The following is a 15,363-nucleotide window of genomic DNA, read 5'->3' as shown; positions in this document are numbered from 1 at the left end:
CATAGAGTAGGGAGACAAGCGAGCGGTAGCGAGTAAGGCCGAGTCCGTACGTATAGAAGAATTACACCATGCAAAAAGACGAGGAAATAGAGAGAAGAGGATCGAAGGAAGACTAATTGAAGAAGAGAGAGAGCGAATTCAACCAGCATTACGTATGATAAGAGGAAGAGGGAAGAACTAGAGAGACAGACAGCAGACATATTCAAAAGGAGTAATAAGATGGAAAGATCACCACCTGGAGTGAAGGGAATAAAAGGGAAGGGAAGAGATACGGAAGAGGAAGAAAAAAGGAAGAGTGAAGAGGGAGCGATGATAGCATTACTGAGAAAATTAAAAGAAGAGATGGCAGGCACAAGGAATGAGATAACGGAATTAAAGGAGAGCTGGAAGGCTAGGGACGAGAGAATGGAAAAGAAGATAGAGGAATTAGAAGAAAGAATAAAAGAACTAGAGAGACAAAGAGACGGAGGAAAAGAGGGGTTGAGAGAAAAGATCGAAGAAATAACGGAAAAAGTGACTGAACGGATAGGCAAGTGGAAAAGACAGGAGCTTAGACAAGGAGATAAGGGGGAGTTGACAGAAGAAGTGAGAAGGCTGAAAAGAATAATGGAGGAGAGAGAGAAGAAGGAGAGAAGGAACAACATAATCATAAGAGGACTGAAGAAGGGGAAGAACAGCTTAAAGGAGGAGGCTAAAGTATTTCTGGAAAAGGAATTTGGGACCACAGAAAATGTAAAAGGTGTTCAAGTGGTAGGCAGGGAAGGAAGGGAACCAGTAATAGTAGAGTTGGAAGATTGGGAGGGAAAGGAAGCAATAATGAAACGGAAGAGTAAATTGTTCGGTGAAATTGTTCATATTTATTGATCATGACCTGACGAAAGAGGAGAGGGTTGTGCAAAGGAAATTGAGAGAACGGGCAAGAAAAGAACGAGTAGAAGGAAAGAAGGTAAAAATAGGATATAGAAAAATGTACATAGAGAAACAGAAATATGTGTGGAATGAGGAGGCAAAGGAAATAAGGAAAAGGAAAAATTTTCAAAAACCGGCCAAGATGAAGGAATAGAAGTGCAAGTAACAACGGGAGACAAAAAGAAGAGAAAGAGGGGAGGAAAAGAAAACGGAGATGCAAGCGCAGAAATAAAGATGATATTCTGGAATGTGGCAGGGCTGAAGAAGAAAGACAGAGAATTTGGGGAATACATAGAAGGATTCGAAGTTAAAAGACTATGCGAAACGTGGGTAGAAGAGAAGGAATGGGAGAAGATAAAGAAGAATATGTCAAAGAAGTTTGTATGGAAATGTCAATTTGCGATTAGAGAGAAATGTAAAGGTAAAGCGAAGGGAGGCATAATAACGGGTGTGAGAAAAGAGAAGATAGAGGAGATAGATATTAAGGAAGTAGAATCTGTAAACGGAATGCAGGAGAGAAGGTAAAGGTTGCAGGGGAAATATGGAGAATAATAATGGTATATAATGAGGAAAAAATAAGAACATTACGAAAAGGGCTAGAGGAAATGGTAGAGGAAAGGGAAGAGGAAATTCTATGTATAGGGAGAGATTTTAATGCAAAAATAGGGGGGAAGGTAAGACTTATGAGGGAAACAACAAGGGGGAAAGAGGGAGAAGCTCCAAGGACGAGGTAATAAATACGGAGGGAAAGGAATTTTTAGATATGATGGCGGAAAGGGGATGGGAGGTATGGAACGGTAATATGAGAGGCGATGAGGAAGGAGAATGGACGTTTTTCCGAGGAAGAGGAGCATCGGTGGTTGACTACATCGTGGTGAATCGAGAGGCGTGGGATAGGATGATCAAACTAACAATTGGAGAAAGAGTAGAGTCGGACTACCAACCCTTGGAGGTAGAAATAAGGGGAGGATTAGAAAGATTAGAGGAGGAGATTTAAGAAAAGACAAAGGAAGTAATACAGTGGGACGAAGAAAATATCAAGAAATATAAGGAGAAAGCAGAAGAGGTAGAAGGGAGAAGACGTGGAGGAAAACTTGAACGTATGAGAAAACTTGAAGAAGGCAGTAGAAAAAAGTATAATAAGAAAAAGGATCAAGATAAGAAGGAAAAAAATTGGAGAAAAGGATTGGTGGAATGAGGAGTGTAAGAGAAAGAAGAGGGGGTTGAAGAGGACATACAAAAGATGGAGAATAGGGAAGGAAGGAAAGGAGAAATATATGAGACTAAGAAGAGAATTTAAGGAGTTGTGTGGAAGGAAGAAAAAAGACTAGAGAAATATGAGGAAGAAGTGAGAAACGCGAAAACGGAAGAGCAAATATGGAAGATAATAAACAAGGAAAGGAAGAAAAGAGTACCCATTGAGGAAGATATAGAGATGGAGGAATGGGAAAAGCATTTTATGCAACTGCTGGCAGGAATTAAAAAGGACAGGAGAGAGGAGATAGAAAGAAGGAGCAAGGAAGAAGACGGAGAGTTGGAGATCCAAGATCAAGAAATTGAAGAACAGCTTAAGAACTTAAAGAGAAAAAAAGCGGCAGGAGTAGATGGGATAGCAGGAGAGGCGTGGAAGTTCAGCGATGGACGGATAAAAGAAAAGCTGAAGGAAATCCTGAAAAAGGTGTGGAGAGGAGAAGGCTTTTCGGAAGAATGGAGAGTAGGGCTAATATCCCCGATTTTCCAAAAAGGTGACCCGAAAAATGTGGAAAACTTACAGGGGAGTCTCCTTGTTATGTACTGCGTACAAGATTTATGCAGGGATATTAGCAGAGAGGGTAAGGAAAGAGGTGGAAGAGAAGAAAATTCTGCCGGAAACCCAAGCAGGGTTTAGGAAGGGCAGAGGGACGATGGACAACGTGTTGCAGCACGTGGTCAAGAGAGAATTGAGGAAGAAAGGAGAAAAGGTATATGAGTTTTTTGTGGACCTAAAGGCGGCCTTCGACAGAGTGGATAGAAAGGTATTATGGGAAGTAATGGAGAAAAGAGGAATAAGAAAAGGTATAATAGAAAGGATCAAGAAAATTTATGAAGGTACGAAGAGTGCAGTTAGAGTGGGCAGAAAAATCTCCAACTGGTTCTGGACAGAGAAAGGAGTAAGGCAGGGGTGCCCTCTGAGTCCGCTACTGTTCTCGATATTGATCGCAGATGTGGAGGAGGAGATGAGGACAGGACAGGCGGGCGGCATGAGGGTTGGAACAGAAAGAATATGGACGCTGGCATATGCAGATGATCTGGTGTTGCTGGCAAAAAGTGTGGATGGAATGAAGGAGATAATAAGGAGACTGGAGAGATATCTAAGAAAAAGAAAACTGCAGTTGAACACTGAGAAGTCGAAGATTATGTGCTTTAGAAGAGGAGGAGGCAGAGGAAAGGAGGCGGAATGGGAATGGGAAGGAAAGAGATTGGAGAAAGTAAGGGGATACAAGTACTTGGGATACGAGCTGAGGAGAAATGAAAGTGATGGTGGACAGATTAAGAGCGTAAAGAAGAAGGCAAATGATGAGGCAGGTATATGGGGGTTAGGGGAACGTAGGTTCAGGGATGACTTTAGGAGAAGGATGATATTATTTAAATATTTAGTGCTTGGGATTATAATGTATGAGGCAAAGATTTGGGGATGGAGAGAAAGAGAAGAATTGGAAAGAATGCATAAAAAGTATGTAAAGTGGACCTTTAACCTTGACTCCTGTACGCCGGATTATATAGTTTATAAGGAAACAGGGAGAGTAAAGCTCAGTACAATTGCGGGAAATAGAGCAGTAAGATTTGAGGAAAAGGCTATGAGGGAGGGGGAGAGAAAATTGGTAATAAAATGCGTGAAGGAAAAAGAGAAAGAGGGATAAAAGGGCATGGTGGGGGGGGGGGAGGAAAGAGAGATGTTTTATAGGCAAAATGGATTTAGTTCGGAAGGAATAAAAGTACTGAGGGATAGAGAGGCGGATATAGGTCAAATAATAAGGCAGAGAGAGAGAGAGAGAGAGAGAGAGAGAGAGAGAGAGAGACTGAGGCAATGGATAGATAGTAAGATAGGAAGCAAGAGATACAACGGTAGATATAAAGACATAATGACGCAGGAGGGGCCAAAATATTTGAGAGGGAGCCAAAAGTTGATTGCGAGATGGAGGTGTGGAAACGAAGAAGAAAGATTCTGGGCGGCGGCGGAAAGAAGAAAATGTCAGATTTGTGAGGAAGAAGAAGGAACGATTGAGCATATACTGACACATGTAGATAGAGAGAGTAGGATTAGAGTAAGCAATTTTTTAGGAGAAAAAGGAAAGTTAGCAAATGTAAAATGTATGAAAGAATTAGGAAAAATGAGAGAAAATAGGATAAAGAAAAAATGAATGGATGAAGGCGTAAATGTTAAGTAACGAATTGTAAACCAAGTCCCGGGTTTTGGGCTGGAAGGCCGAACCGAATAAAGTATTGTTATTATATTAAAGATGGGAGAGATGGGCGCAGTTATCGGGATCAGTTTGTAAGCCCGCTTCTCGAGAAATGCCCCAGCCCGTTCAAGATTCTTCCTTTGATAATGAGACATAAGTCTGGTCCTGGAAACAAAATTGCATGTTTTTTTACGAATATTTTTATTAAAATTTATTTAGGGTTGTGTGGGGTGATGTGCAACACTTTTTTTTGTTGCTCGGAAAACATATCCAAAAATCAAATTCTTTAATATATCATGGCTGTATAATGTAGAGGAAAAAAATACTAAAATTTTGCGTGATTAGATTTTCAAAATTTTAAATTTTTCCTAAAAATTCTTCAAGTTTTCAAAAAAAAAAAAACGTCTGTTTTAGCATTTTTTAATTTTCTTGGAGTGATGTGCAACACAGGTAAAATTAAGGTAAAAAATGCATGAATATTGACATCAACCGACTTAAATGTTAAATTTGGGCTTCTTAAATACAAATTAATCGAAATTTGGTGAACAAAAAATTTCACTGTGTTGTAATTGACCTCTGACAAATGGAAATTTCACAAAAAAAATCATTTTTTATTTGATTTCTTATTTATTTATCGCTTAAAAATTAATATAATAAAAGGAAAAACGCAAAAAACTGTATTTTTTATCATTTAAATCGCAGTTGTCACAAGTAAAATAGTTGCGACCTTGCATGTCGACACAGTGTTGCACATCACCCCAAACACGCTATTTTGCGCGGACTGGCGTGACACCAACACAATGTAAGGAAATCACAAAATCGCTTTGGATTATCAAAAGCACTTGAAAAACTAACAATATAAAAATATTTACCTATAAGATGACTAAAACCAATTCACGAAATCACTATGAATGTGAAAAGTAAAAAAAACTTTCAGCTCGAGCTCGCTTTTCGTACAGCAAACCAGGGTGCGTGCTATCTCGCGAGTTATTTATCTAAAACAAGGTCGACACAAACACATGGCAGTATGCGGTTCTGTCAAATGTCGACATGCAGACCAGGAATCGGAAACGTTGCACATCACCCCATGTTGCACATCACCCCACACAACCCTAAATTCGAGAAAATATTCATAAAAACATGCAATATTGTTTCTAAATTCAATTAAATTTTGTTGGAATTATACAAGAACTTCAAATGTTATTAATTATTTAATAATAATTTGACAATAAATTAAATAATTAATTCAATGCAATTAATATCTCAATTTATTAAAATCAATTTTGTGATATAATAATCTTGGGTAATTCTTCAGTTTAGCTACAGCAGCACGAAAAACGATGAATTTAGGCTCATTCGACGCGTTTTTGCACGAAACGACCGAATCTGGCAGAAAAAAGTGTCGCTCTGCCCCGCGACGCGAGATATTAATCGTTAAAGTTGACAGGAATCAGGTTATGATTCCTGTCATACCGACGACATGTAGCAACACTGAACGTGCCCTGCGGCCACATGCGCATGCTCAGTGGTCGCACGCGCATGTAAAACTGCGCCTAATTTTGTTAAGAAGAAAGCTACTATTACTTAGATTAAATTTTTGGATTTACAAAATACATTGCGTGTACTTGGCGTCTATTTTACCTTTTTTAAGAAAGGTAATTTTGTACTGATATTACGCATTTTGTAGTGCATTAAACAGGAAAACAAATTAAAATTTTTATTGAATTAGCAAAATAGTAATTAGTCACAAAAAATTACTAATTAGGTACATAAAAATTAATAATATTTAGATAAAATTGATTTACGCATTACTTAACCCTTAAGTAGCACGCGGGGTGTCAAACACCCCAAAACAAATTTTGTCAAGTTTAGGCATCTTACAGTAAAATTGATTATCCCTGACTTAAACATAAAATAAAAATAAGTTTTATAAAAATCAAGATTTCAATTCAGAAAAAAGGAACACAGGCGATCATGAAAATAAATACCTTTTTTTAAATACCTACTACAATCATAATTTTTTTCGTAAAGTACTCTATCTCAAGAACATCGTGTTAAATTTTTATCAAAAAATATTTATTTTTGACTGAGATATGATTTTTTTAGCAAAACAAGCCATTTTTTATAACAAATTTTTTTGAAGCCTCAAAACTAAAAATTTTATAGTTTAGGCTAATGGGTATCATTTTCCAGTGTTTAATGTATGTACTTGATTTTTTTCAAGCCTATTGGAGCCTCCATTTCGCCGTACCCAATGTTCAAAGTGTGTGGGGTGTACAACACCCCGTGTGCAGATAACATTCGATCGCGGACGTGTGCTACTTAAGGGTTAAAGAATTGGTAATTTGTTAGAGAAAAATTTCTAGTGACGTGAAAATTAGTATTTAGGTAAAACTAAATTAATTTTTTTTTTTGAAAATTGGTAATTAATAAGAATAAATTCTTTATTATTAAAATAAATTAATATTTGTCCAAAAATAAATTACTACTTATTTAAAAATTAATAATTAGTGGAAAATAATTATTAATTTTTTCAATAATAAATAATTAGGCTCAAGTAAATTACTTATTTTAAAAATTATATTAATTAATATAAATTGCGCTACAGATCACTTTTTCGTTCTCTTTTACAATTTACAAGACATATACGTACATATGTGTGCGATTTTATAAATACACTTTCCTTCTTAAAGATCTTCTCGATATCAGCTCCCTGCGATCAATGGTATATTCCTGCGATCCCTGCGATCAATGGAAAAAATATGTAATTTGCAACACGCATCTGCATACTTTTTCTTAAAAGCAATTATGTCTTTTTTCATACCAATTGATTCGTCTCATTATTCTGAGCATAAAAGTGTTAAGAACATTACCGAAAACTTAATGTTTTACAAGATATTTTGTATTTTATGTCAAAATACTGGAACTTTCAAGCCTTATAATTCCAAAAGTTCTTAATGAAAAAATACTTTATTATAGCGTTTTGAAAAGCTCTTGAGATTAGCTACAAGAATATGCATTGAAAAATAGGAATTTCCATTTAAGAAATTAAAGGTGTCGTTTACGTGAGCTTTAAACGACTATCCAAGGTGAAACCAATAGCACCATCTTATGTGCCCCTTCGAGCCAAACAACTTTTGTATAAAACATTTCTTCCGAAAACGTCAACTTTCCGAGATAATCCAGGGTTCCGACCTTTTTGTTACACCCGGTATATTGATATATTGATGATCACTATCACGTCTGTCACTACATTGATAAATGATAAATCCGACTCACTGATATTTCGCTTCTTGTGACGCTCATCCTAATATTGATGACACTTTGACCCTTGCGTGACGCGACCAAAATTTGGAATTAAAACGATCGTATTTAACGATAAGAGACCACGGTGTTGCACAATACATATTACTAGGTTATAACTGAGTTACAGCGCGCTGTACGCACTGTCTGCACTAAGCGCACACGCACACGACGCACACGTACGTATATGCTGTCTCTTTTCAAGAGTCTCAAATGCCATTTATTGATGCAAAAGCAACCATACGTACGGCGACGATGACGACGTTTTTTAATTGTAAAATTTAACATTTCAGATTTGACGTCGCAATATCTCCGCTCGTAGGGCACATAACGGAAAAATAAAAACACTTTTATTACATACTTCAAACCCAATTAGCTATCGATCAAGCCTACTTAGAACTTGATCCGTTCACTCGTTATTGAGATTTCAAAATCTCGGGTATTTGTAACTCGTTCGTTGCATCACTCTCATCGCGCGTAGGCAACTTCTTCCTATGCTGCCAGTGCTTCCGCCATTCGGATATCACATTTAACGCCTTCTCAGTGAAGAAGAACGACACGAAGCCCATCATAGCGACTTATCCTTTCCACATGTTCATGCTATGTAAATTCACATGATCAATTGATAACGCGCTACTGTCGTCGTGATGATCATGTCTCTGATGTTCGTCGTGTTCATGATGATGAGGCGGCATCATCGCGTGTGGTAATAGATGGATAAAGGCATCACCGGTTAAAGTACCTACGGCCAGCGCAACTAGAAACTGTAGCACGTGATGGTAATAATTCTTTCCCATGATCGGAATTACTGCTCCGCCGTGCGGTGGGTACGCGTAAAGATACACGGCGGTCTTGTGCTGCGCGTGTACTTGGCGCGGAACACTACCGTGTCTCTTTGATAAAAAGTATAAAAAGTAAGTTTGTAGTTAAATAATCTTTTTTATCTTTAAAAAAATCTTCAATATAAAAAAATCCTATTTTAAATATCTTACAATAATTTTTGTAACATTTTTTTATAAAAACATTATCAACATATTAATGCTACAAAATAAATGTTAAATATTATTGTGATATACAAATATAAACATAATCTCATTATTCTTCAAACATGTTTAAATCTTTTTTTTTTTTTTTCATAAAAAAGTAATTGCTGAAATATCACTTTCCGAGTATTTTTAGCAATTATGCAACCCTTTAAGCCGAAGTATCAGAAAAATATCACCAAGTTTTCAAAAAAATTTCTGAGAAATTTCAGTTTAATTTTACAAAATTTTCAGTGAATATTCAGCAATTTAGCCGAAAATCTTTTTTCAACGAAATTTTAGAGAAATTGTAGAGAAATATTAGTAATTTTTCAGAGAATTTTTAGTAAATTTTTAGAGAACTTTTTGAAGAAGTTGTAGCAAATCTTCAGCAATTTGCCTAAAAATAATTTTTTAGCGAAATTTTAGCCTATTTTTAAAGAAATTTCAGGAAATTTTTAGACAAATTTACGAAAAAATTATAGTTTAATTTCAGCGACCTTTCAGTACTTTTGCTGAAAAAATTACTTTCAGCAAAATTTCCGCAAAATTTCAGTAAAATTTTTCCACCAGGGTGGTTAAGGATCTTTAGCCGTATTCACTACGATATTATTTGTTATTCAAGAGACTGTTACTTGTTATACCATACTACTAATCCATTTGAAATAAACCGTTGTTACTATTGTATTGTGTGTTAATTGCGCTGCGCTCTCTCTCTTCCTCCCAGAAGACTGACAGCGATAAGAAATATTAAAGGATGTACCCTTGAAGTATTTGTTGGGTTGGAATTACCGCACCGTGGCGCGAGTATTCGCACCTGGCGCCCATACCGAGTATTGAGGACCTATATGGTCAATCTACCATTGGGGTAGCGTAACAGGGATTACCGATTAATTTACGGCGTGCCCCCTCGAATGGCAAGACCAAGGGAATACGCGTCACAATATATATAATATACATGTGTTGTGTTTATATATGGTTACATATAATTATATATAGGGGAATACCTTAATCTACGTGGATAAATGCTTCTTTGTATAAGTCCCATTTTAATCAATCACCCCCAACAATTTTGTTATTTGTGATTCTAAAAAGAAATGATTCAGACAAAAGTTGTTTGGTTTGAAAGGAGATATATGATTCCAATGTGAGTTGTCATTTTCAAGAAAGGAGACTAATTTTTTAAATAGAAATTGATTTTTTCTTTGAAATAAAAGTTGTAGAGCTCGTCAATACGTTTTCAAAACACTATGATAAAACTCTCTTTCGTTAAGAATTTCCTGATATTTAAAATTTTATTATAATATTTTTAATATAAAATATGAACTATCTCATAAAGTATTTACTTTTTGATCTTTACCTTCATACTTTTATACGTAGAATAATGAAAAGAATCGATTGTTGTAAAAAAAAACCGAAAAAATTATTTTAAAAAATTTGATTGCATTTTATAAACGCATTCAATTTTGTAAAATTGCAAATGTAAAAATTATTATTATTATTCACTTTCTTTTATTATTATACGTGCTCATATATGTATAACTAGCTGGTTACCCGGGCTTTGCCCCGGAGGGCATATGTAATAAAACACGCAAATAATCTCTCTCTCTCTCTTTCTCTCTCTCTCTCTCTCTCTCTCTCTCTCTCTCTCTCTTCCCCTCTCCTTCTCCCTCCCTCTCTCTTTCTTTCTCTCCCTCTCTTCCTCTTTCCCCCTCTCTCTCCCTCTCTCTCTCCCTCTGGAAACCGATTTCCAAAAAGATCGGTAACAAAAAACTATACAGCTTATAGCACTCCCCGAGAAATTCTACCCCTACTTTATGTACAATTCTTTGAGATTCGGTCATTTGGAACCGGTTTTCAAAAAAATCGGGAACAAAAAATGGTACACTTTATAGCACTCCTCGAGAAATTCTACTCTTACTTCATGTATAATTCTTTGAGATTTAATCAATTATTTCCCAAAAAATTGGAAATAAAAAAACCGGTTTCCAAAAAGATCGGAAACAAAAACTGTACACATCATGGCGCTCTCCGTAAAATAAAAAAAAATCGGTATTTATGTAACGGGAAAATTCTACCGGAAAAATTCTACCCCTACTTCATATATAATTCTTTAAGATTCAATTTTATTTCCCTAAAAAAAAATTAAAAAAACCGGCTTCCAAAAAGATTGATAACGAAAAATTATACACTTTATAACACTCCCCGGAAAATTCTACCCCTGTTTGATCTATAATTCTTTGAGATTCGGTCAGAAAAATTAGAAAAACCGGTTTCCAGAAAATCGGTAACAAAAAACTATATACATAGTGGCACTCCCTGGAAAATTATTCTTTAAGGAGGTTCTACAGATAATGGATGTATCTAAAAATTGGAAAAAACTTTATGGACGTATAAATTGAGATGCGAGAAAAGTGCTCAAAAAATTTTAGCATCGGTTACCGTGTAAAAATTTGCAAAAATGAATTTTGAAATCACAGTTTTTAACATAAGCTACATATGGCAGAGGGGCTCTTGGAGACAGGAAACGAGATATTAATTATATAAAGGCGACCTACCAGAGATTCAAAAAACGGAGCTCTTATAGATCTTAATCTAAGCTTTTCAGAAATATCGAGAAAAACAAGGGTTATCGCGTAAAATTTTGTGATATTGGCTATTGAAACAGGCCATATCACAGTTCACGTAGCGTGCTTCGAATAACAAGGGAGATTTGACAATGTCGCAGCGACTGCACCCGCGCGAAAAGTGTACAGCCAGTACAGCACCACAGTATGACAGCACCTCAAACTTAAGCACCTAACGTTTACGAACGCTTACGGAGAAGTACTCGCTCTAGAATTATGTGAAATTGTGAAATAACCACGGTCATATGAGCAGAACTGTCAAGTTCGCGACGTTACCACATTTTCTGCCATTATAAGCCGCCAGAGTCAAAGGAGCACTTACACGATATTTTTAATTATTCCTCGCTTTGACTAATATGGGTATGATATAAGCTCTAACGTCATCAAAATTCACGAAAATATTTTATGAATACTTAGAATCGATGAATTTGAAGATTTTCTCTTTATCTCTCAACTGACTAGAGAGTACCTGTAGAACCTCCTTAAGATTCAATCAATTATTTCCCTAAAAGAAAAATTAAAAAAACTGGCTTTCAAAAAGATTGGTAACGAAAAATTATCTTTATAACACTCTCCGGAAAATTCTACCGGTTTGATTTATAAGAAAATTAGAAAAATTAAAAAAACCGGTTTCCAGAAAATCGGTAACAAAAAACTATACACATAGTGGCACTCCCCAAAAAATTCTACCTCTATTTCATATACTTTTGGTAAAAATTTGATTCAGAGGTTTGGGCTAGACGTTGATGAGTCAGTGAGTCAGTGAATCAGTAAGTCAGTCAGGACATCTTCCTTTATATATATAGATGATAGATGAATCCATATATAATTTTATATAAAGTACCAAATTTTATATATAATCACATATAATCATATATATTTATATATAATTATATATAATTATATATAATTATATATAATCTTTTTTTCCCGGGTAATTAGAATTTATTATTTGACTTTTCCATACTAAGAGAACAGATTTGCGGTTAATTCGAAATATATGATAGCAGTCTGTCGGCAGATTGATAACAGATTTGATCCGACATATGCTGATAAGCAGACTGATATTAACTGCGTCCACATTCAGCTTATGTTCTGTCATCTGAGTCTGCTAACATAATCAAATTGGCAGCAGAAATCGCGCAGACAGAGCCTACTAACAGACAATGTAAGCAGATTGGCAGCAGAAATAGCACAGAACCTGAATGGTTCCAGCACGATCTGCTCGATTTCTGTCACTGCTCAATCTGCTGTCTAATTATGATAGCAGATTCTGTTATGCTTCTGTTGGCATTCTGCCGACATCATGTAATATATTAGAATCAGCGTCAAATCTGTAGTCTTTCTATAGACAAACTTTGTAGCAGATACTTTGCAAGATCTGCTTTCGACAAACTTGGCTGTCTGGATATATTACGATAAATACTTAATGCGATCAATACGTGTATTGCGATTTTTTTATATCTTTTTATTTATCGGTTTTTATTAAAGATGAATTCATAACAGACCAAAGCGTGTGTAATGTAAATTATAATTTTAACAAAAAAAAAAAACGATAAGAACACCCTCTGTTGTGGCTTTAAACCTTTTTTTTATATTAGATAAATACAATATATTTTGATACGAATATATATATTTAAAACATTTGTATATATACATTTAATTTCTTGTTTTGAATTTACAATAGCTGTACTAATAGAATAATAGATCAATGGTTTTAATATTGTGTTCTTATTCTGCAACAGGTTGGAACTGCAAAAACGATTACCATGGTTAGAATTGCAAGAGAAGCTTCCCGCAGACACACAGAGCTCTACAACTGAAACAGTGAATGCGCCATTATCTTAAATCTCATTCAATTTTATATAATGACTGTAGTTATTTATGATATGATATGATCAATTGTCCTTATAAAGATTATATTTCTTGTTATTACAGTATGTTGATTGTATAGTCTATATTAATCTAGTAGCAAGTAAACAATTGTAAATTCATAAATGTGAATAATGTAAGCTTAATAAGCATAATATTTATTCTATGTTCCTTCACTTTGTTACGCATTTGCATGTCCGCTGCTGCAACTTGTGTAAAATACTTACAATTAGAGCCTCCGCACAAGACTCTCATGTGGTAATGTAACGTAACGTAACGTGGGTCATGTTGTAAGCGCACAACATATTAGAAATAAGTTATCGCACTTAGCAACTCCGAGTTGCCTCCTGCGAGAAACCTGACCCTAGCGACGAGGACCGCTGACGCGAAGGCCAGCACGAGTTTCGGTAATGACCATATATGGTATAAATTTTGATATCTGACAGGATTTTTGAGAATTTTTTCAGATTTTTAATTGTAACCATCAATAGTCGGTTTAAAAAATTTATAACTAAATTAACTTTATAAAGAAAATCTAAAAAAAATTCTGAGTACATTTTAGAGTTGGAACAATAACATAAAAAATCACCGACCAAATTCGAGAGGTCAAGGGTCAAACCTAGGTCGATTAGGCCTGAAATGCCCCATATATAAAACTAATTAAGAATATAAGAAGAAATGCCAATATAAATGTCGATTAAAAATCTCTAACATATGTATACATGTCGTATGTTCTTAATCAATGTGTATTAGATAGATAATGGATACTTTATTACCCCAAGGGGTCTAAAAGGGCGTTTTGTAGGGACGTACCCAACCCTGTACAGTTTCACATCTTTTTTAACATACAACATTGGCGTTTTGAAGGGACGTATACAACCATGTACATAACTCGTGCTTCCTATCCCGTCCTGGCTATAGCGGCCTCATACATTCTTGTTCCCTCTCTCCCTTCCTTGCTCCTAATCCTTATCCTTTCCCCTCTCCTTCTCCACATTCTTCCCTTCTCTTCTTTCTTAGCCTGCTTTTTCTCCCATTCTTCCCTTTCCTCACTGCACCTCCACTTTCTGTTCTCTATCCATACTCTCCTATTCGTTACCCTGACTTTTCTTCCTTTCGCCCTCCACCTCGTCTTCCTCTCCTCCATCGTTTCCTCTTCCGCTCTCTCTCTCTCTCTCTCTCTCTCTCTCTCTCTCTCTCTCTCTCTCTCTCTCTCTCTCTCTCTCTCTCTCTCTCTCTCTCTCTCTCTCTCTCTCTCTCTCTCTCTCTCTCTCTCTAACGTTCCTCTTTCTTCCTTCCTTTCTCTTCCTTTGCCCTTCACACCCTATCTTTCTTCCTGCTACCTCTCTGTTTCTCTTCCCCGCTCCTGCGTCACCCCGTTACCCTTCTTGTCTCGTCTCTCTGCTCTCCGATCTCTGATTCTGCTTTCAGTCCGTTCTTCCGTCTCTCTTCAACTTCTCCAACTCTATTATTCTTCCTTCGCCTTCACCTACTTCTTCTCTCCCTTTCTTCCGATTCTTTCTTATCTCTCTTTCGTATCCACTGTCTTTACCTCTCTCCACTCTCCCCCTTCCGCTCTCTTCTCTTCACCTTCCACTCGGTCCATTTCGTCCTCTATCCTATCCCGGATTTTCACTCTACGCTCTCCTTTCACGTCTCTTTGCTCATCCCTTTTCACTCTCCGTTCTCTCCCCGTCCTTCTCTCTCCTTTTTCTTGCCGTGCGGCGGCCGATCTGTCTAGCACACGCACGTTCGGCACTTCTCTCTTTCTTCGTTCTACTCCTCCGTCGCTTTCTCTTCTTCCTTTCTATCACCTGTCTATGTGGCCGACCCCCTCGATTGTTCGATCCATCGATTTGTCGAGACGACTCGCTGCTCCGTTCCGCACCTGCTGCATCACCATCGACAATTTCTGTCTCGTGTCAGGTAGATCGATCGCCCAATCGATATTCTATGCTGCCAACTCGCTCAGCTTCTTCGTCATGTAACCTGGGCTGCTACCTCCGTTTCTTCAATCCCGCCTTTCTCCCTAACCTCACTTTCCACGTGCCTCTTCACTAACGTTTCCCGTCTCCTCCAGGTCACTTTCCGCTTTACCTTCAATCTCCCGTCTTCTTTTTGCACTCCCTTATCTACTCCCTTCATCCAACATCTTCCTCACATCTCAAATTTCTCTTTATCTCCTTT

The 15,363-nt window shown here is 36.6% G+C and overlaps 1 protein-coding gene across 1 annotated transcript in view; it reads left to right on the top strand.

Moving 5' to 3' along the window:
* LOC112467499 (opsin, ultraviolet-sensitive-like) overlaps positions 1–13,331 on the top strand; it is a 65,226-nt gene extending 51,895 nt beyond the window's left edge. The window contains exon 4 of the mRNA XM_025036148.1: positions 13,050–13,331. Coding sequence (XP_024891916.1) covers positions 13,050–13,152 — 103 coding nt within the window. The 3' untranslated portion in view covers positions 13,153–13,331. The remainder of the gene's footprint in view (positions 1–13,049) is intronic.
* The last annotated feature ends 2,032 nt before the right edge of the window (positions 13,332–15,363 follow it).

Source organism: Temnothorax curvispinosus, unplaced genomic scaffold (genome assembly GCF_003070985.1).
Source record: "Temnothorax curvispinosus isolate PA1 unplaced genomic scaffold, ASM307098v1 QBEX01017440.1, whole genome shotgun sequence".
In the NCBI taxonomy this organism is placed as follows: domain Eukaryota; kingdom Metazoa; phylum Arthropoda; class Insecta; order Hymenoptera; family Formicidae; genus Temnothorax; species Temnothorax curvispinosus.
Note: the sequence above shows the minus strand (reverse complement) of the source record. Positions and strands in the feature narration are given on the sequence as shown.